Source organism: Somniosus microcephalus, chromosome 3, assembly GCF_052327205.1.
Source record: "Somniosus microcephalus isolate GS21.2 chromosome 3, FLI_Smic_1.0, whole genome shotgun sequence".
NCBI classification, from domain to species: domain Eukaryota; kingdom Metazoa; phylum Chordata; class Chondrichthyes; order Squaliformes; family Somniosidae; genus Somniosus; species Somniosus microcephalus.
The window spans coordinates 206,757,745-206,779,247 of record NC_140989.1 but is presented as its reverse complement, the minus strand read 5'-3'; the positions used below and the strand labels follow the sequence as shown (position 1 = coordinate 206,779,247).

At 50.0% G+C, this 21,503-nt stretch overlaps 1 protein-coding gene across 1 annotated transcript in view; it reads right to left on the bottom strand.

Annotated features, from left to right (window-relative positions):
• Positions 1–21,503, bottom strand: part of LOC147121682 (putative voltage-dependent R-type calcium channel subunit alpha-1E) — a 1,254,166-nt gene that overhangs the window by 978,124 nt on the left and 254,539 nt on the right. The window contains exons 13-14 of the mRNA XM_085977984.1: positions 3,614–3,726; positions 589–720 (exon numbers count right to left, since the gene is read on the bottom strand). Of these exons, the coding sequence (XP_085834110.1) occupies positions 589–720; positions 3,614–3,726 (245 nt within the window). The remainder of the gene's footprint in view (positions 1–588; positions 721–3,613; positions 3,727–21,503) is intronic.

The following is a 21,503-nucleotide window of genomic DNA, read 5'->3' as shown; positions in this document are numbered from 1 at the left end:
CCTCTGACGCCGCTTCTGTCGCAATCCGGCACTGGTTCTTCGAATAACGCCCCGTTTCCGCTGCCTGAGTTTCGCCACCGTTCGACCAGGATCACTAAGCCTCCTACTCAGTTGACAATGTCTGTTAAAGTGGATTCTGGGGGGGCGCCTGTGGCAGAGCCAGCAAGGGTCTCAGAACAATTATTAATAATCCCTTTAACTGCAGTATAGTGCAACTGCGGACTGCACCTTTAAGCTGCCTGTTAACTGTACTGTATGGTGTTTTCCTGTACTCCACGTGATGACGTCATGACGCTGCTCACGTGACCACCAGTGGCGCGAAGAACGTGATGACGTCAGCTTCCAGAATCTTCCAGTAGTCGTCGAGTGCCCAGCAAGCTGTATAGACCTGTATACCGTTTCTCCTGTAGTTTCCCTGCTAACTTCGTTGTTCATTAAAACCTGTTGATTTGATTCATCGAGTCGAATACTTTATTCAGCTAGGAACCTCCGTTCCTACAACACCTTGCATTTTGACATCTTAAGACTAAAACAGCGAGTGGAGCTGGACTGGTCCGCACACTACCAAACTCAGCAGGTGATACTCACTGGCCACCAAACAGCTGCATTCCCAGTAGAGCAAACACTACGATGAAGAGGAAGAGTAGGAAGAGGAGGCTGATGATTGATTTCATCGAGCTCATTAAGGAAACTACCAGGTTCCGCAGAGAGGCCCAGTACCTGAGGAACAGCATATGAGGGAATTAACAGAGGCAAGCACAACACAGATGATCAAACAAAACACAGATCTGGGGCCAGTGTGTGGCGAACCAGTGAGGAGCTGGTGCCAGTGTGTGGGAACCAGTGAGGAGCAGGTGCCAGTGTGTAGGAACCAGTGAGGAGCCGGTGCCACTGTGTGGGAACCAGTGAGAAGCTGGTGCCAGTGCATGGGGAACCCGTGAGTAGCTGGTGCAAATGTGTGTGGGGAACCAGTGAGGAGCTTGTGCCAGTGTATGGGGAACCAGTGAGGAGCTGATGCAGTGTGTCTGGGGAACCAGTGGGGAGCTGGTGCCAGTGTGGGTAGAACCAGTGGGAACCAGTGAGGCGCAGGTGCCAGTGCATGGGAACCAGTGAGGAGCTGGTGTCAGTGTGTGTGGGAACCAGTGAGGAGCTGGTGCCAGTGTGTGGGGAACCAGTGAGGAGCAGTTGCCAGTGTGTGGGGAGCCAGTGAGGAGCTGGTGCCAGTGCGTGAATAACCAGTGAAGAACTGGTGCCAGTGCGTGGTGAGCCAGTGAGGAGCTGGTGCCAGTGCGTGGGGAACCAGTGAGGAGCTGGTGCCAGTGCGTGGGAAACAAGTGAGGAGTGAGTGCCAGTGCATGGGGAACCAGTGAGGAGCTGGTGCTAGTGCATGGGGAACAAGTGAGGAGCTGGTGTCAGTGCCTGGGGAACCAGTGAGGAGCTGGTGCAGTGTATTTGGGGAACCAGTGAGGAGCAGGCACCAGAGTGAGGGGAACCAGTGAGCTGGTGCAGTGTGTATGTGGACACCAGTGAGGAGCTGGTGCCAGTGTGTGTGGAGATCCAGTGAGGAGCTGGTGCCAGTGTGTGTGGGGAGCCAGTGAGGAGAAAGTGCCAGTGTGTGGGGAGCCAGTGAAGAGCTGGTGCCAGTGCATGGGGAAACAGTGAGGAGTGAGTGCCAGTGCATGGGGAACCAGTGAGGAGCTGGTGCCAGTGCCTGGGGAACCAGTGAGCAGCTAGTGCAGTGTATTTGGGGAACCAGTGATGAGCGAGTGCCCAGTGCCCGAGGAACCAGTGAGGAGCTGGTGCAGTGTATTTGGGGAACCAGTGAGGAGCAGGCACCAGTGTGAGGGGACCCAGTGAGCTGGTGCAGTGTGTATGTGGGATCCAGTGAGGAACTTGTGCCAATGCATGAATAACCAGTGAGGAGCTGGTGAAATGTGTGAGGAAACAGTGAGGAGCTGGTGCCAGTGTGTGTGGGAATCATTTCAGGAGCTGGTGCCAGTGTGTGTGGGGATCCAGTGAGGAGCTGGTGCCAGTGTGTGTGGGGAACCAGTGAGGAGCGAGTGTCAGTGTGTGGGAAACCAGTGAGGATCTGGTGCTAGTTTGTGGGAACCAGTGAGGAGCTGTTGCCAGTGCCTGGGGAACCAGTGAGGAGCTGATGCCAGTGCATGGGGATCAATTGACGAGCTGGGGCATTTTCTGCGGAACCAGCTCCTCACTGGTGCCAGAGTATGTGCGGGAACCAGTGAGGTCCTGGTAACAGTGCCTGGGGAATCAGTGAGGAGCTGGTGCCAGTGTGTGGGAACCAGTGAGGAGCTGGTGCCAGTGTGTGGGGACTAGTGAGGAGCAGGTGCCAGTGGAGGGGAACCAGAGAGTAGTTGGTGCCAGTGTGTGGGAACCAGTGAGGAGCTGATGCCAGTGTGTGGGGAACCAGTGAGTAGCTGGTGCCAGTGTGTGGGAACCAGTGGGGAGCTGGTGCCAGTGTGTGGGGCACCGATGAATAGCTGGTGCCAGTGTGTGGGGAACCAGTGAGGAGCTGATGCCAGTGCGTGGCGAGCCAGTGAGGAGCGAGTGCCAGTGTGTGGGGAACCTGTGAGGAGCGAGTGCCAGTGTGTGGGATTGACGAGCTGGTGCAATTTCTGTGGAACCAGCTCCTCACTGGTGCCAGTGTGTGTGTGGGGAACCAGTGAGGTCCTGGTGCCAGTGCCTGGGGAACCAGTGAGGAGCTGGTGCCAGTGAGTGGGGACCCAGTGATGAGCTGTTGCCAGTGCCTGGGGAACCAGTGTGGAGAACCAGTGAGTAGCTGGTGCCAGTGTGGGAGAAACCAGTGAGGATCTGGTGCTAGTTTGTGGGAACCAGTGAGGAGCTGGTGCCATTCCTGTGTAACCAGCTCCTCACCGGTGCCATAATATGTGTGGGAACCAGTGAGGTCCTGGTAGCAGTGCCTGGGGAATCAGTGAGGAGCTGGCACCAGTGTGAGGGAACCAGTGAGGAGCTGGTGCCAGTGTGTGGGAACCAGTGAGGAGCTGGTGCCAGTGTGTGGGAACCAGTGAGAAGCAGGTGCCAGTGTGTGGGGAACCAGTGAGTAGCTGGTGCCAGTGTGTGGGAACCAGTGAGGAGCTGGTGCCAGTGTGTGGGGAACCAGTGAGTAGCTGGTGCCAGTGTGTGGGAACCAGTGAGAAGCTGGTGCCAGTGTGTGGGGAACCAGTGAGGAGCTGGTGCCAGTGTGTGGGAACCAGTGAGAAGCTGGTGCCAGTGTGTGGGGAACCAGTGAGGAGCTGGTGCCAGTGTGTGGGGAACCAGTGAGTCGCTGGTGCCAGTGTGTGGGAACCAGTGAGGAGCTGGTGCCAGTGTGTGGGAACCAGTGAGGAGCAAGTGCCAGTGCGTGGGGAACCAGTGAGGAGCTGTTGCCAGTGCATGGGGAAGCAGTGAGGAGTGAGTGCCAGTGCGCGGGGAACCAGTGAGTAGCTGGTGCGAGTGTGTGGGAACCAGTGAGGAGCTGGTGCCAGTGCATGGGAAACCAGTGAGGAGCAGGTGCCAGTGTGTGGGAACCAGTGAGGAGCTGGTGCCAGTGTGTGTGGTTCTGGGACCTGCCTCAACTCTTGGCCGTACTCACTTGGTGACCTTGAAAATCCGAAGCAGTCGAAGTGCTCGGAGCACGCTGATCCCGAATGACGTCTCCGGGCGAATCGTCGTCCAAACCACATCAAATATACTGCCAATAATAACCTGCCAAGCACAGAACGCTGTTAGAGATACAGGCCGGCAGAGACACTGGGATACAGGCTGGGAGAGAGACCGGGATACTGGCCGGGAGCGACACTGGCACACAGGATGGGAGACACACTGGAATACAGGACAGGAGAGCCACTGGGATACAGGCCGGGAGAGCCATTGGGATACAGGCCGGGAGAGCCACTGGGATACAGGCCGGGAGAGACACTGGGACACAGGATGGGAGAGCCACCAGGATACAGACCAGGAGAGACACTGGGATACATGACAGGAGAGCCACCGGGATACAGGCCGGAAGAGACACTGGGACACAGGATGGGAGAGCCACCGGGATACAGGCCAGGAGAGCCACCGGGATACAGGCCAGGAGAGACACTGGGATACAGGCCGGGAGAGACACTGGGATACAGGCCGGGAGAGACACTGGGACACAGGATGGGAGAGCCACCAGGATACAGACCGGGAGAGACACTGGGATACATGACAGGAGAGCAACCGGGATACAGGCCGGAAGAGACACTGGGACACAGGATGGGAGAGCCACCGGGATACAGGCCGGGAGAGACACTGGGATACAGGCCGGGAGAGACACTGGGATACAGGTCGGGAGAGCCACCAGGATACAGGCCGGGAGAGACACTGGGATACAGACCGGGAGAAACAACAACAACTGTTATTTATATAGCGCCTTTAATGTAGTAATACATCCCAAGGCACTTCACAGGAGTATTAAAAGACAAAAAATTTGACACCGAGCCATATAAGGAGAAATTAGGACAGATGACCAAAAGCTTGGTCAAAGAGGTAGGTTTTAAGGAGCGTCTTAAAGGAGGAATGAGAGGTAGCGAGGCAGAGAGGTTTAGGGTTGGAATTCTAGTGCTTAGGGCCGAGGCAACAGAAGGCACGGCCACCAAAGGTTGAGCGATTATAATCAGGGATGCTCAAGAGGTCAGAATTAGAGGAGCGCAGATATCTCGGGGAGGTGTAGGGCTGAAGGAGATTACAGAGATAGGGAGGGGCGAGGCCATGGAGGGATTTGAAAACAAGGATGAGAATTTTGAAATCGAGGTGCTGCTTAATGGAGAGCCAATGTAGGTCAGCGAGCACAGGGATGATGAGCGAACGGAACTTGGTGCGAGTTAGGTCACGGGCAGCCGAGTTTTGGATGACCTGAAGTTTACGTAGGGTGGAATGTGGGAGGCCAGCCAGGAGTGCGTTGGAATAGTCAAGTCGAGAGATAACAAAGGCATGGATGAGGGTTTCAGCAGCAGATGAGCTGAGGCAAGGGCGGAGACGGGCGATGTTACGGAGGTGGAAGTAGGTGGTCTTTGTTATGATGTGGATATGTGGTCAGAAGCTCATTTCAAGGGTCAAATCTGACACCAAGGTTGCAAACAGTGTGGTTCAGCCTCAGGCAGATGTTAGGCAGAGGGAAGGAGTCAGTGACGAGGGAACGGAGTTTGTGGCGGGGACCAAAAACAATGGCTTCAGTCTTCCCAAAATTTAATTGGAGAAAATTTTGGCTCATCCAGATGGACAAGCAGTCTGAAAATTTATAGACCGTGGAGGGGTCGAGAGAAGTGATGGTGAGGGAGAGCTGCGCGTCGTCAGCGTACATATGGAAACTGGCGCTGTGTTTTTGGATGATATCGCCAAGGGGCAGCAGGTAGATGAAAAACAGTAGGGGGCTGAGGATAGATCCTTGGGGGATACCAGAGGTAACAATGCATGAGCAGGAAGAGAAGCCATTGCAGGTGATTCTCTGGCTACGATTAGATAGATAAGAATAGAACCAGGCAGGTGCAGTCTCACCTAGCTGGACAACGATGGAGAGGCGTTGGAGAAGGATGGAGTGGTCACCCATGTCAAAGGCTGCAGATAAGTCAAGAAGGATGAGGAGAGATTGTTTACCTTTGTCACAGTCACACAGGATGTCATTTGTTGAGAGCCGTTTTGGTACTGTGGCAAGGACGGAAACCTGATTGGAGGGATTCAAACTTGGAATTGCGGGAAAGATGGGCACAGATTTGTGAGGCGACAACACGTTCAAGGACTTTGGAAAGAAAAGCAAGGTTGGAGATGGGGCGGTAGTTTGCAAGGACGGAAGGGTCAAGGGTTTTTTTTTTTTTTTTTTTTTTTTTTTTTTTTTTTTTGAGGAGGGGGTGATGACGGCAGATTTGAGGGAGAGGGGGACAGTAGCTGAGGAGAGGGAACAGTTAAAATTGTTAGCTAACACGGGAGCCAGAAATGGAAGTTGGGTGGTCAGCAGTTTGGTGGGAACCAGGTCGAGGGAGCAGAAAGTGGGTCTCATGGACAAGATGAGTGCGGAGAGGTCATGAGGGGAGATCGGCGAGAAACTGGGGAAAGATGTGAGTTCAGGACTGGGTCAGGAGGGAACGTTAAAGGAAGTTTGACCCGGTGGGCTAGGGGAAGGAAGGAAAATGGCAAGGCAGCTGAACGGAGAGACACTGCGACACAGGCCAGGAGAGACACTGGGATACCGACCTGGAGAAAGACTGGGCTAGGCCGGGAGAGGTATTGGGATACAGACCGGGAGAGAGACAGGGGTACAGGCTGAGAGAGACACTGGGATACAGGCCAGGAGCAAAACTGGGATGCAGGCTGGGAGAGAGACAGGAATACAGGCTGGGAGAGACACTGGGATACAGGCCGAGAGAGTTTTGGGGATACAGGCCAGGAGAGTGTCCGGGATACAGATGAGGAGAGACACTGGGATATAGGACAGGAGAGAGACAGGGATACAGACCGGGAGAGACACTGGGATACATGCCAGGAGTGAAACCGGGATACAGGCCAGGAGAGAGACACTGAGAAACAGGCCGGAAGAGCGACTGGAATAGAGGCCGGGAGAGAGACTGAGATACAGTCCGGCAAAGGGACCTGGATACAGGCCGGAGAGACACTGGGATACAGGCCGGGAGACAGACGGGGGTACAGGCCAAGAGAGACACTGGGATACAGGCCAGGAGCGAAACTGGGATGCAGGCCGGGAAAGAGACTGGAATAGAGGCCAGGAGAGAGACTGGGATACAGTCCGGCAAAGGGACCTGGATACAGGCCAGAGAGACACTGGGATATAGGCCGGGTGAGACACTGGGAAGCAGACTGGGACAGAAACTTGGATACTGGCTGGGAAAGAGACTGGGATACAGGCCAGGAGAGACACTGGGACACAGGCTGGGAGAGACACCGAGATACAGGCCGGGAGGAAGACCGGGATACTGGCCGACAAAGGGACCGGGATACAGGCCGGCAGAGGCACTGGGATACAGGCTGTGAGTGAGACAAGGAATACAGGCCGGGAGAGATGCTGGGATACAGGCTGGGAGGGAGACCAGGATATAGGCTGGGAGAGAGACAGGAATAGTGGCCGGAAGAGAGACCAGGATACAGGCTGGAAGAGTTACTGGGATGCCAGCTGGGAGAGACACTGGGATACTGGCCAGATACTGAGATAAAGGCTAGGAGAGAGACAGGGATAAAGGCCGGGAGCGAAATTGGGACACTGGTCGGGAGAGGCACTTGGATACAGACCAGGAGGGAGACTGGGATACAGGCCGGGAAAGACACTGGGATAAAGGTTGGAGAAAGACTGGAATAGTGGCCGGGAGTGAGACTGGGATGCAGGCTGGGAGATTGACCGGGATACAGGCCAGAAGAGAGATTGAGATATAGGCCAGGAGAGAAACTGGGATACAGATCGGGAGAGAAACTTGGATGCTGGCTGGGAGAGTGACCGGGATCAAGACCGGGAGAGAGACCTGGATACAGGCAGGGACACTGGGATACTGGCCGGGACAAAGACCGGGATACAGGTCGGGAGCAAATTTGGCAAACAGGCCGGGAAAGACACTGGGATACAGGCCGCGAGAGACAGAGTGATATAGGACAGGAGGGAGACAGGGATACTGGCCAGAGGAGACACTGGGATACATGCCGGGAGTGGAACGGGGATACAGGCCAGGAGAGACTGAAATAGAGGCCAGGAGAGACACTGGGATACTGGCCGGGAAAGAGAGTGGGAAAACAGGCCAGGAGAAACACTAGGATACAGACCAGGAGAGTGTCAGGAATACAGGCCGGGAGAGATGCTGGGATACAGGCTAGGAGAGAGACCGGGATAAAGGCCGGGAGCGAAGTTGGGAAACAGACCGGGAGAGACACTCGGATACAGGCTGGGAGAGTGTCAGGAATATAGGCCGGGAGAGACACAGTGATATGGGCCTTGGAGAAACTAGGATACAGGCCAGGAGAGAGACCTGGATACAGGCAGGGAGAGACACTGGGATACTGGCCAGGAAAAAGAGAGGGAAAACATGCCGGGAGAGACGCTGGGATACAGGCCGGAATAGACACTGGGATACAAGCCGGGAGAGACACTGGGATACTGGCCGGGAGAGAGACTGGAATAGAGGCCGGGAGAGACACTGGGAAACAGGCCAGGAGAGAAACTGGTATACTGGTTGGGAGAGAGACAGGGATACAGGCTGGGAGAGAGACCGGGATATTGGTCAGGAGAGACACTGGGATAAAGGTAGGAGAGAGACTGTAATACAGACAAGGAGAGAGACACTGGGATACATGCTGGACTACACACTGGGATCCAGAATGGGATACAGTCACACTGTACTACAGGGGTCTGATACCACAGTCACACTGTACAACAGACACTGATACCACAGTCGTACTGTACTACATGGGTCTGATACAACAGAGTTGTGGTGTATGTAACCTGTTCCACCTTAAGAGAACTACCTTAAGAGATGTACTACTTTCTCTTGGCTGCTGTATACTGTAATACCGGTGGTGACCACACCGGTATATAAACGTTGTGTAGTGATTTGCTGGGCAGTTCAGCCCTGACCTCCGAATAGTAAAGACCTGTTAAAGTTATTCTTGTTGTCGGTGTCCAGTGATTTATAATAAACATAACTGGGACACACAGACTCAACAGTGGCGACGAGTCCGATCTTACCCTGCGGCAGTTTTACATCCAAGGCAGCTTCGTCCTCAGAACGGGCGTCAAGAAGAGGCATCCGCCCTCATCATCCTGCTGATCACCACATCGCACGGGAGGCATCGAGAACCCGGGTTAAAAAGAAAAATTCTGACCACGAAGCCCTCCATCAGCGACAGGCAGTGATCATCCCTTCTACCACGGTGGTGGGTAAGCCGATCAGCGACACGAGCAGAAAGTCGGCCGCGTTGGCTGTGGAGTAGGGGAGGGAAAACGGAGGAAAAAGGGCGGAGAACTCGACCGCGGCCGGTGAAAAGGGCCGGGCTGCAATCGGGGCCGAGAGGCGCAGCGACTGGGGCAGCGTTAAGGCCACGAGAACCGCGGAGAACTCAACCGCAGCCGGTGTAAAGGACCGGCCTGCAAGTGGGGCTGAGAGGCGCAACAGCAGGGGAAGCGTGAATGCCCACGGGAACCGCGGGGGAGCAAAAAGCAACGTCGGGGAATTGAGAACCGCTGGGGAGGCGAGAACGGCAGCAGCACGGCAATCGCCAATGCAGCCAGCGGGGGGGAAGGCAAACGCAGGAAGCCGCCATTGTAGTCGGCGGGGGAAGAAGACGAGCGCGGGAAAAACCGCCAAGCGCGGGAAGCCGCCATTTTAGTAGGCGGGGGAAGAAGACAAACGCGGGAAGCCGCCATTTTGGGAAAAAGAAAATTTAAAGAAACTTGCAAGGATGCCTAAACATGGTAACATCAATGCTTTTGATAGCGATGTCGAAGCTTGGGCCACGTATGTAGAATGCATGGAAGTTTATTGTAAAGCAAATGAGGTACCAGATGATAAGAAAGCACTAACCTTATTAAACTCAATGGGTGCGAGGACGTACGGGCTATTGAAGCACCTTGTATCACCAGATAAACCGGCGGATCAGACTTTCGCGAATATTGTTACTGTCCTGAAAAATCATTTAAACCCCACGCCGCTGCTGATAGCGGAACGATTTAAATTTTACAGAAGAACACAGCTGAAAGAAGAAAGCAACGCTGAATTCTTAATTGAACTGCGTAAGCTATCAAAGTACTGTCAGTTTGGAACAGGACTAGCAGATGTGCTGAGAGATAAATTTGTGTGTGGATTGTTAAAAGAAGGAACACAAAAGCGACTGCTAGAAGAGAATGATCTTACGCTTGATAAAGCTGTCACTATTGCAGCATCGCACAAAGCTGCAGCGAGAGGCACTGCGGAAATGCAGCTAAGGTCATCGGAACTCAGCACCAATCAAATGGCCTTGGGTGCAGTAAAGTGTTATCGTTGTGGAAAGACAACGCACGATCAGAACCAGTGCTGGTTCAAAAATCAGGAATGCAGAAAATGTGGCAGGCTTGGTCACATAGCTAAAGTATGCCGGTCAGGAAAGAAGACCAGCAACAAAAAGTCACCGCAGGAAAAGTGCAGAAAGGTACACAAGGTGACAGAGAACAGTTCGGATGAACAGAAGTCAGATTCAGACTCCAGCAGTAAGGAACTGGGTTGTCTAAGAGTACACAATGTGGGTAATGAAGCAGACCTCCAAACTATCTGGGTCACACTTCAGATAGCAGGAGTCCAAGTGAAGATGGAATTGGACACTGGATCGGCATTGACGGTCATGAATAAGCAAGATTACAAAAGGTTATTCCCACATATTCCCCTATGGGATACGGAGATTGTATTGAAAACATACACGGGGCAAAGAGTATACCCCATCAGAAAGATAAAGGTAAAGGTGGTCCACAAGGGCAAAGAAAGCCGAGGAATGGACTTATATGTGCTACCTGAGGGAGGTCCACCACTACTGGGACGGGAGTGGATCAGGAGAGTAAATATGGACTGGCATTCCTTAAAAGCACTAACGGTAGATTCCGGTAAAAAAGATGTCAAACCTAAACGATTGTCCAGAATATTGGACGATGCTAAAGAGGTGTTCCAACAGGGACTGGGAACACTGAGAGGAATTACGGCAACCATCAAGGTTGAAGAACATGCAAACCCGAAATTTTTCAAAGCCAGACCGGTACCTTATGCGATACGACCTGCTGTGGAAGCGGAGCTGGAAGGGCTAGAACGTTCAGGAGTACTGTCTAAGGTGGACTGGAGTGAGTGGGCCACGCCCATTGTTCCCGTCATGAAGCATTCATCGAGCAACAAGCCGGGGGAACCGGGGAAGGTTCGCATCTGTGGAGATTTCAAGATCACTGTTAAGCCGGTGCTTCACACGGTGCAATATCCGCTTCCGTGGATTGAGGATATCTTCGCTTCGTTGTCTGGTGGGAAACACTTCACCAAGATAGACCTGGCGCAGGCGTACTTACAGATGGAAGTTGAGGAAGAGTCACGCCAGTATCTCACGATCAACACGCATAGAGGCTTGTATCGGTATAATAGACTGGTTTTTGGAGTGGCATCGGCTCCAGCAATTTGGCAGAGGGCCATGGAGCAGGTATTACAGGGAATTCCAGGCACACAATGTTACCTGGACGATATTCTGATTACAGGAGATGATGACGAGGAACACCTTGCAAATTTGGAACTGGTGCTCACCAGATTGAAAGAATATGGACTTCGAGTTAATTGCCAGAAATGTGAGTTCTTTCAGAAGCGGATCTCGTACTGTGGTCATGTCATTGACCAGGAGGGGCTTCATAAGTCTCCTGACAAGATCGAAGCTGTTGTGAAGGCTCCCGCTCCGGATAATGTATCCCAGTTGAGGTCGTTCCTAGGGTTGATTAACTATTACCATAAGTTTCTGCCAAATTTATCCACGGTGCTGCACCCGCTGAACGCTCTTTTGCAGAAGGGAGTACCATGGAAGTGGAGTGAAGACTGTAAGAGGGCCTTTCACAAAAGCAAGGCATTGATCACCTCAGAGGAAGTGTTGGCTCACTTCAACCCAACGCTGCCTATTCGTTTGGCTTGTGATGCTTCTCCATATGGTATTGGGGCAGTACTCTCACACAAGTTGCCAAATGGCTTGGAGAGGCCAGTCGCATTCGCATCCAGATCATTGACCTCCGCTGAGCGCAACTATGCTCAGATAGATAGGGAGGCTCTCAGTCTTGTGTGGGGAGTAAAGAAGTTTAATCATTACCTGCAGGGCCAAAAGTTTACGCTACTGACAGACCACCAGCCGTTGGTATCCATTTTTAACCCTAAGAAGGGTGTTTCGGTGATGACAGCACAGAGGCTCCAGAGATGGTCCCTTTTCCTAGGGGCACATCAATATCAGATTGAATTCAAAGGTACAAAGCAGCATGGTAATGCTGATGGGCTGTCGCGCCTGCCACTACCTACAGCGGAGGAGGCACCGACGGTTGACCCTGTTGAGTTATTTCACTCGACCATCATCGAATGTTTACCAGTCACCAATGCAAGTATTGAAAGAGAAACCAGGAACGACCCGACACTGTCCCGGGTCTATGAATTGACAGTGAAGGGATGGCCAGCACATGGTGATCCACTGTTACCGGCATTCTCAGCAAGACGAGAACAGCTGTCCGTCTGTCAAGGAACATTGATGTATGGAACAAGGGTGATTATTCCTCCTAAGTTAAGAGAGAGAGTTCTAAAGGAACTGCATGAAGGTCATCTGGGGGGAGTCAAGATGCAAAGCCTTGCTAGGGCTTATGTGTGGTGGCCGGGTATCGACCAACAGATAGAGGAGCTGACGAAAAGCTGCTCAGGGTGCCAAAAAGTTCAAAATGCACCTCCGATTGCACCGCTGCATCCATGGGAATGGCCTTCAACCCCATGGCAACGTGTACATATTGACTTTGCTGGTCCTTTCATGGACTCCATGTTTTTAATTGCGGTGGACGCACATTCTAAATGGCCAGAAGTGATTAAGATGACTACCACTACCTCGGAAAAGACGATCGCGGTGCTAAGAACGATATTTGCAAGAAATGGATTGCCAGAACAAATATGTTCAGACAACGGACCGCAGTTCGTGTCAGAAGAATTCCAGAAATTCATGAAGAAGAATGGGGTGAAACATTATACCTCTGCCCCATATCATCCGGCTACAAATGGGTTGGCCGAGAGATTTGTACAAACGTTCAAAAAAGCAATAAAGGCCATGAGCGAAGATCTGATTCCACTACAACACAAGGTGGACAAATTCCTACTGGCATATCGAAACGCCACTCATGCAGTGACAAACCAAAGTCCTGCCATGATGTTCTATAACAGGAGGTTGCGGTCCAGGTTGGACTTGTTAAAACCAAATGTGCGGAGGGAAGTCGAAAACAAACAGTCCCAGCATATAAATAACAAGACCACTCGGAGTTTCGAAATAGGACAACCAGTGTTAGCCCGGGACTATAAAAATGAGAAATGGCAATCTGGAACAATTCGGGCCAGACAAGGACCCCTGATGTACATGGTAGATATTGGTGAAAATGTAATACGACGTCATGCTGACCAACTGGTAGAATCGAGAACAAGGGTCGAACCCAGGGTTACGGCAGAGACAACCGTGGAAGAAGTTAGTGAACCTGAAGCATCTACCTCAGAAGTGAATGTACCTGATGATGATGTCCAATCCATAAGAGATCAACTAGATGAGTCACCCCAGCAACGAGAATCAGAGACCCCTGAAAGGCGTTATCCAACTCGGATCAGGAGGCCTCCTCAGAGACTGAATCTTTGAACTGTTTTGCATGAAGTTGTATATATATATATATATATATATATATGTTATGTTAAATGGGGATATACACTGTTAAGCTAAAAAGGGAGGATTGTGGTGTATGTAACCTGTTCCACCTTAAGAGAACTACCTTAAGAGATGTACTACTTTCTCTTGGCTGCTGTATACTGTAATACCGGTGGTGACCACACCGGTATATAAATGTTGTGTAGTGATTTGCTGGGCAGTTCAGCCCTGACCTCCGAATAGTAAAGACCTGTTAAAGTTATTCTTGTTGTCTGTGTCCAGTGATTTATAATAAACATAACTGGGACACACAGACTCAACAAGAGTCACGCTGTGTTACAGGGTACAGATACCAGGCACAATCACACTACAGGGGTCCGATACCACAGTCAGACTGCACCACTGGGTTCTCATACCACAGTCACACTGTAGTATTGGGATCTGATGCCAATGTCACACTGTACCATAGGGTTCGGATACCACAGTCACACTGTACTATAGGGGTCTGATACCACAGTCACACTGTATTACAGGGGTCTGATACCACAGTCACACGGTACTACAGGGTTCTCATATCACAGTCACACTGTAGTATTGGGGTCTGATACCACAGTCACACAGTACTACAGCCTTCTGATACCACAGTTACACTGTATTATAGGGGTCTGAACACACAGTCACATATTACTACAGGGTTCTGATACCACAGCCACACTGTACTATAGCGTTCTGATACCAGCTACAGTCACAATGTACTACAGGTGTTTGATACCACAGTCACACTCTACTGTAGGGGTCTTATGCCACTAACACACTGTACAACAGGGGCTGATACCACAGTCAAACTGTACTACAGAGGTCAGATACCATAGTCACACTGTACTACAGGGGTCTGATACAAGGCACAGCCACACAGAACTATAGGGCTCTGATACCACAGTCACACTGTGCTATAGGGGTCTGGTAACAAAGCCGTCACACTGCACTACAGGCTTCTGATACCACAGCCACAGGGAATTACAGGGGTCTGATACCAGACATAGTCACTCAGTATTACAGGGGTCTGATACCACAAAAATACAGTGCTTCAGGCGTCTGATACCAGACACAGCCACACTGTACTACAGGGGTCTGAAATCAGAGTCACACTGAATTAAAGGATTCAGATACCAGACACAGTCATACCATACTACTGGTGTCTGATACCACAATAATAGTGCTTCAGGCGTCCGATACCAGACACAGCCACACAGCACTACAGGGGTCTGATACCAGACACAGTCACACAGTACTACAGGGATCTGATACCAGACACATTCAAACTGTACTACAGGGGTCTGATACCAAAATCACACTGTACTACATGCGTCCAATAACAGACACAGTCACAGAGTACTTCAGGGATCTGATACCAGACACTTTCAAACTGTACTGCAGGGGTATGATACTGCAGTCACACTGTACTACAGACATCCGATACCAGACACAGTCACACTGTATTACAGGGGTCTGGTACCACAGTTACACAGTAATACAGGGGTCTGATACCACAATCACACTGTATTACTGGGGTCTGATACCACAGTCACACTGTACTACAGGGTTCTCATACCACAGCCACACTGTACTATAGCATTCTGATACCAGATACAGTCATAATGTATTACAGGTGTCTGACACTACAGTCACACTCTACTGTAGGGGTCTTATACCACTGACACACTGTACAACAGGGACTGATACCACAGTCAAACTGTACTACAGAGGTCAGATACCATAGTCACACTGTACAACAGGGGTCTGATAAAAGACACAGTCACACAGAACTACAGGGGTCTGATACCACAGTCACACTGTACTACAGGCGTCCAATAACAGACACAGTCACACAGTACTACTGGGGTCTGATACGACAATCAAACTGTACTACAGGCGTCCAATGACAGACACAGTCACACAGTACTACAGGGGTCTGATACCACAGTCATACGGAACTACAGGGGTCTGATACCACAGTCACACTGTAGTATAGGGGTCTGATACCACAGTAACATTGTAATACATGTGACTGATACTACAGTCACACTGAACTACAGGTGTCTAACACCACAGTCACACTGAACTACAGGGATCAGATACCAGACAAAGTCACATGTATTACAGGGGTCGGGTATCACAATCACACTGTACTACAGGTGTCCGATACCAGACACAGTCACACAATACTACAGTGGTCTGATACCACAGTCACACTGTACTACAGTGGTCTGATACCAACATCACACTGTGGTACAGGGGTCTGGTACCACAGTCACACAATACTACAGAGGTCTGATACCACAGTCATACTGTACTACATGGGTCTGATTCCACAATCACACTGTACTACAGGGGTCTGATACCACAATCATACTGTATGAAGGGGTCTGATACCACTGTCACATTGTACTACAGGGGTCTGATACCAGAGTCACACTATTACAGGGGTCTGATACCACAGTCACACGGTACTACAGGGTTCTCATACCACAGTCACACTGTATTATAGGGGTCTGAACCCACAGTCACACAGGACTACAGGGGTCTGATACCAGAGCCACACTGTACTATAGTGTTCTAATACCAGATACAGTCACAATGTACTACAGGTGTCTGATACCACAGTCACACTCTACTGTAGGGGTCTTGTACAGTGTGTCAGTATTATAACAGGGACTGATACCACAGTCAAACTGTACTACAGAGGTCAGATACCATAGTCACACTGTACTACAGGGGTCTGATACAAGATCCAGTCACACAGAACTACAGGGTTCTGATACCACAGTCACACTGTACTACAGGGGTCTGATACCAAAGTCACACTGTACTACAGGGGTCTGATACCACAGTCATACGGAACTACAGGGGTCTGATACCACAGTAACATTGTAATACATGTGTCTGATACTACAGTCACACTGAACTACACGTGTCTAACACCACAGTCACATTGTATTACAGTGATCAGATACCAGACACAGTCACGTGCACTACAGGGGTCTGATATCACAATCACACTGTACTACAGTGGTCGGATACCAACATCACACTGTACTACAGGGGTCTGCTACCTCAGTCACAGTGTATTACAGGGATCTGATACCAGACAGTCACAGAGAAATACAATGGTCTGATACCACTTTCACACCGCTCTACAGGTGTCTGATTCTACAGTCAAATTGTAAAATAGTAGTCTGAAACCACAGTCATACTGTACTATAGGGTTCACATACCACAGTCACACTGTACTACAGGTGTATTATATCACAGTCACACGGTGTTACAGGGGTCTGATACCATAGTCACACAGTACTACAGGGTTCTGATACCACAGTCAAGCTTACTAAACTGGTCTGATACCACAGTAACAATGTACTATAGGTGTCTGATATCACAGTCATACTGTACTACATTGCTCTGATATCAGACACAGTCACACTGTACTGCAAGGATCAGATACCAGACTCAGTCAAACTTTACTCTAGCGGACTGATACAAGCCACAGCCACACTGTACCACAGAGCTCTGATACCACAGTCACACTGTGGTGTATGTGCCTTTAAGAGCCCCAGGTGTGCGTAATGCCGGTAATTGCCACTTGGGCTATATAAGCCTGTGTATTGTGTATATCCTTTAGAAACCCACCCCCCCCCCCCCCCCAGACTTGCTTAGTAAATACCTATGAACCAACTCCTGTCTTCAGTGTCTTTATCTACACACGGACACTACAGTGGCGATGAAGTGGAAACGGACTTACCTGCAATTCGGCAGCACCTCAAAGACATCGATTCCTCCAGCGTCCAGAAGACTCAAGGAAGTAAGAGAAACTGTGGTTTCACCAGCTGGCCAAGCTGGTGACAGGTACTGCGCTAATCCTTCCTGGGCGTCAGGCTGGAGCTCCAGCGGTGGGCTCTACGGCTGAGACAGGCAGCGAAATCGGAGGCAAGCAATAACGGACTGGGAGGGTGCACTCGAGAGACGGCCGGCGCGGCAAGCAGGTCAGCGTTTAGACCTCCGTCGGGAACGAGTCTCCAACAGTGAATAAACGGAAACCACAGTAAAACAGCGTTGTTATCGGTAGCAGCGGCGGGAAAGCGCGGGAAGCACCATATCGTTGCTACAGAGAAAAAAAAAAGCGCAGGAAGCGCCATATCTTTTCTGAAATGCCTAAATCTGGTAATATTGAGGCTTTTGATGGCGAAATAGAAGATTGGACCACATACGTGGAAAGAGTAGAGGTTTATTGCACTGCAAATGGAATAACAGATGAAAAAAAAGCTTCAGTACTTCTGAACTTAATGGGCGCGAAGACATATGGGCTGTTACGAAATTTAATCACTCCAGCCAAACCAAAGGACAAGACTTTTAAAGAAATTGTTGATACCCTGCAGGAGCATTTAAACCCAACACCGCTGCTGATAGCGGAACGATTCAAGTTCTTCAAGAGAAATCAACACAAGAATGAAAGTAACGCCGATTACCTAAACGAATTAAGAAAGCTATCAAAGTACTGCCAATTCGGAGCAGGACTATCGGATTATCTTCGAGACAAATTTGTTTGCGGTCTCTTAAGTGAAGGAACACAGAAAAGACTGCTTTCTGAAAAAGATTTAACATTGGACAAAGCTTTCAGTATGGCTGTATCATACGAAGCAGCAGCAAAAGGAGCTGCAGAGATACAACAAGAGACACAGGACTTCGGCACCCATAAAATGACACAGGAGTTCGGAAGATGTTATCGCTGCGGCAGATCCACCCATAACCAGAGGGACTGCTGGTTCAAGGGCAAAGCATGCAGGCAATGTGGTAAGATTGGACACATTGCACGGGTATGCCAATCTGGACAAAATAAATCCACTGACAGAAAACAAAAAATCAATAAAGAAAAGTACAGGAAGGTACAAATGATGACGGACAATAGCTCCGAAGACCAGAATAGCGATAGCGACTCCGGAAACAAGAGACTAAGCTGTCTCAAATTACATAATGTACTTGCCAAAGAGGATTACCAAACCATTTGGGTTACCCTCACAATAGCAGGGTCCCCAGTTAAAATGGAGCTAGATACAGGATCAGCTCTAACCGTAATAAATCGACGAGATTACGAGAGGCTATTTTCGCATATACCTCTAAAAGACACATCCATTATCTTAAAAACATATACGGGGCAAAAAGTCTACCCCAAAGGAAAAATAAGGGTGCCTGTGGTATACAACGGCAAAGAAATACAAAAGTTGTATTTATACATTCTACAAGATGGTGGTCCACCGTTGTTGGGACGTGAATGGATAAGGAAGATACGTTTAGACTGGCACTCCATTCAGGCACTGACGGTGACCAGTAAGGAAAAAAACAATGATGACATCATACCTGAACGATTAAAAGACATCTTGGCCAACGCCAAAGAAGTGTTTCAAGAGAAACTAGGAACCTTGAAAGGCATCACCGCCTCAATAAAAGTGGAAGATACAGCAATTCCAAAATTTTTTAAGGCAAGACCGGTGCCATACGCAATACGTCCGGCAGTCGAGGCAGAGCTGAAGAATTTGGAAAAGGCAGGCGTATTATCCAAAATAGATTGGAGCGAATGGGCAACACCCATCGTTCCAGTCATGAAAAAAATTGAAAAATAACTCTGAGGAACAGAAAAAAATTCGCATCTGTGGGGACTTTAAGGTGACTGTAAACCCGGTCCTTCACACGGTACAGTATCCTCTTCCGAGGATAGAAGATATTTTCGCCTCACTATCCGGAGGGAAACGTTTCACAAAAATTGACTTGGCACAGGCATATCTACAGATGGAGGTTGAGGAGACCTCTAAAAAGTATCTCACAATAAACACACACAAAGGCCTGTACCAGTACAATCGACTGGTTTTTGGAATAGCATCAGCTCCAGCTATCTGGCAAAGAGCTATGGAGCAAGTCCTGCAAGGGATTCCGGGGACTCAATGCTACCTAGACGACATCCTTATAACAGGAGAAAACGACAACGAGCACCTTGCCAATTTGGAGCAGGTGCTCACTAGGCTGAAAGAACGGGGCCTACGAGCAAATCGCCCCAAGTGCGAATTTTTCCAAAATCAGATATCATATTGTGGCCACATAATTAATAAGGAAGGGTTGCATAAGTCACCTGAAAAAATTGAAGCAGTTATAAAAGCCCCAGCACCTGAAAATGTTTCACAATTAAGGTCATTCCTGGGATTAATAAATTACTATCATAAATTTTTACCGAACTGATCAACTATTCTACACCCTCTTAATGATCTTCTACAGACAGGAGTGATTTGGAAATGGAACGAAGACTGTAAACGTGCCTTCCATAAATGTAAAGACTTAATCACATCCGAGAAAATTTTGGCTCATTACAACCCATCACGACCAATCAGACTGGCGTGCGATGCATCCCCTTACGGCATAGGAGCGGTATTGTCCCATAGATTCCCTGATGGCTCGGAACGGCCGATAGCTTTTGCGTCACGCTCATTGAACTCAGCTGAGCGTAACTATGCCCAGATAGACAGGGAAGCACTCAGCCTGGTATGGGGAGTGAAGAAATTCAACCATTACCTACACGGACAAAAATTTACCTTGCTGACTGACCATCAACCCCTCATCTCCATATTCAACCCTAAAAAAGGTGTCCCCATTATGACGGCACAAAGACTACAGAGGTGGTCCCTTTTTCTAGGGGCACACCAATACAACATTGAATACAAAGGGTCAAAACAGCATGGGAATGCTGACGGTTTATCACGCCTACCGTTGCCAACGATAGAAGAGGCACCTACAGTAGACCCAGTAGAGATATTCCACTCTACCATAGTGGAATGTCTACCGGTGACAAATTCTGCCATTGAAAGGGAGACAAGAAATGACCCTACTCTCTCACGGGTCTACGATTTAACAGTGAAGGGATGGCCAGCACATGGCGAACCACTGTTGCCAGCATTCTCGCAAAGAAGAGAACAGCTGTCAGTGTGCCGAGGAACCTTGATGTGTGGATCCAGAGTGGTGATTCCACCCAAACTCCAGGATAAAGTGCTAAAGGAGCTTCACGAGGGGCATCTGGGTGGAGTGAAAATGAAGAACCTAGCTAGGGCGTTTGTATGGTGGCCAGGTATCGATGGAGACATCGAAGACATGACCAAGAGCTGCCTAGGATGCCAGAAGGTCCAAAATGCTCCGCCACAGGCCCCTCTACATCCATGGGAGTGGCCCTCATCTCCCTGGCAAAGGGTGCACATCGACTTTGCTGGTCCATTTATGGACTCAATGTTCTTAATCGCAGTTGATGCACACTCCAAGTGGCCGGAGGTAATAAAGATGTCCTCCACCACCACGGAAAAAACCATCACAGTATTAAGGACCATATTTGCCAGGAATGGGCTGCCGGAGCAGATATGTTCTGATAATGGACCGCAATTTGTGTCCGAAGAATTCAGAAAGTTCTTAAAGAACAATGGGGCAAAGCACTACACGTCCGCCCCATACCATCCCGCCACCAATGGATTGGCTGAAAGGTTTGTCCAGACCTTCAAGAAGGCCATCAAGGCCATGGGTAATGAAGACATAAAACTTCAGCACAAGGTGGATAACTTCTTATTTGCATATAGGAATGCAACGCATATGGTTACTAACCAAACTCCCGCCATGATGTTCTACAATAGAAACCTAAGATGCCGGCTGGATTTGGTCAAGCCCAACATCCGAAGGGACGTGGAGAACCGGCAGTTTCAGGGCATGAATGAAAGGCCAACTAGGGCCTTCCAGATAGGCCAACCGGTTTTGGCCCGGGACTACCGTACCGAGAAATGGCAGCCTGGAACTATCTGCACACGATTAGGACCACTGATGTATACCGTGGACATCGGAGACAGCATAATAAGGCGCCATGCTGACCAAATCATCAAGTCATCCGAAAAGGGACAACCTACACCACCACTCTATACATCCAACAATGAAGTAGAGATACCCATATCTACCTCCGATCCGGTGATACTGGAGCCCGATGAACCCGACACTGGCCTTCAAGCCGAATCAGCCTTGCCAGAAGA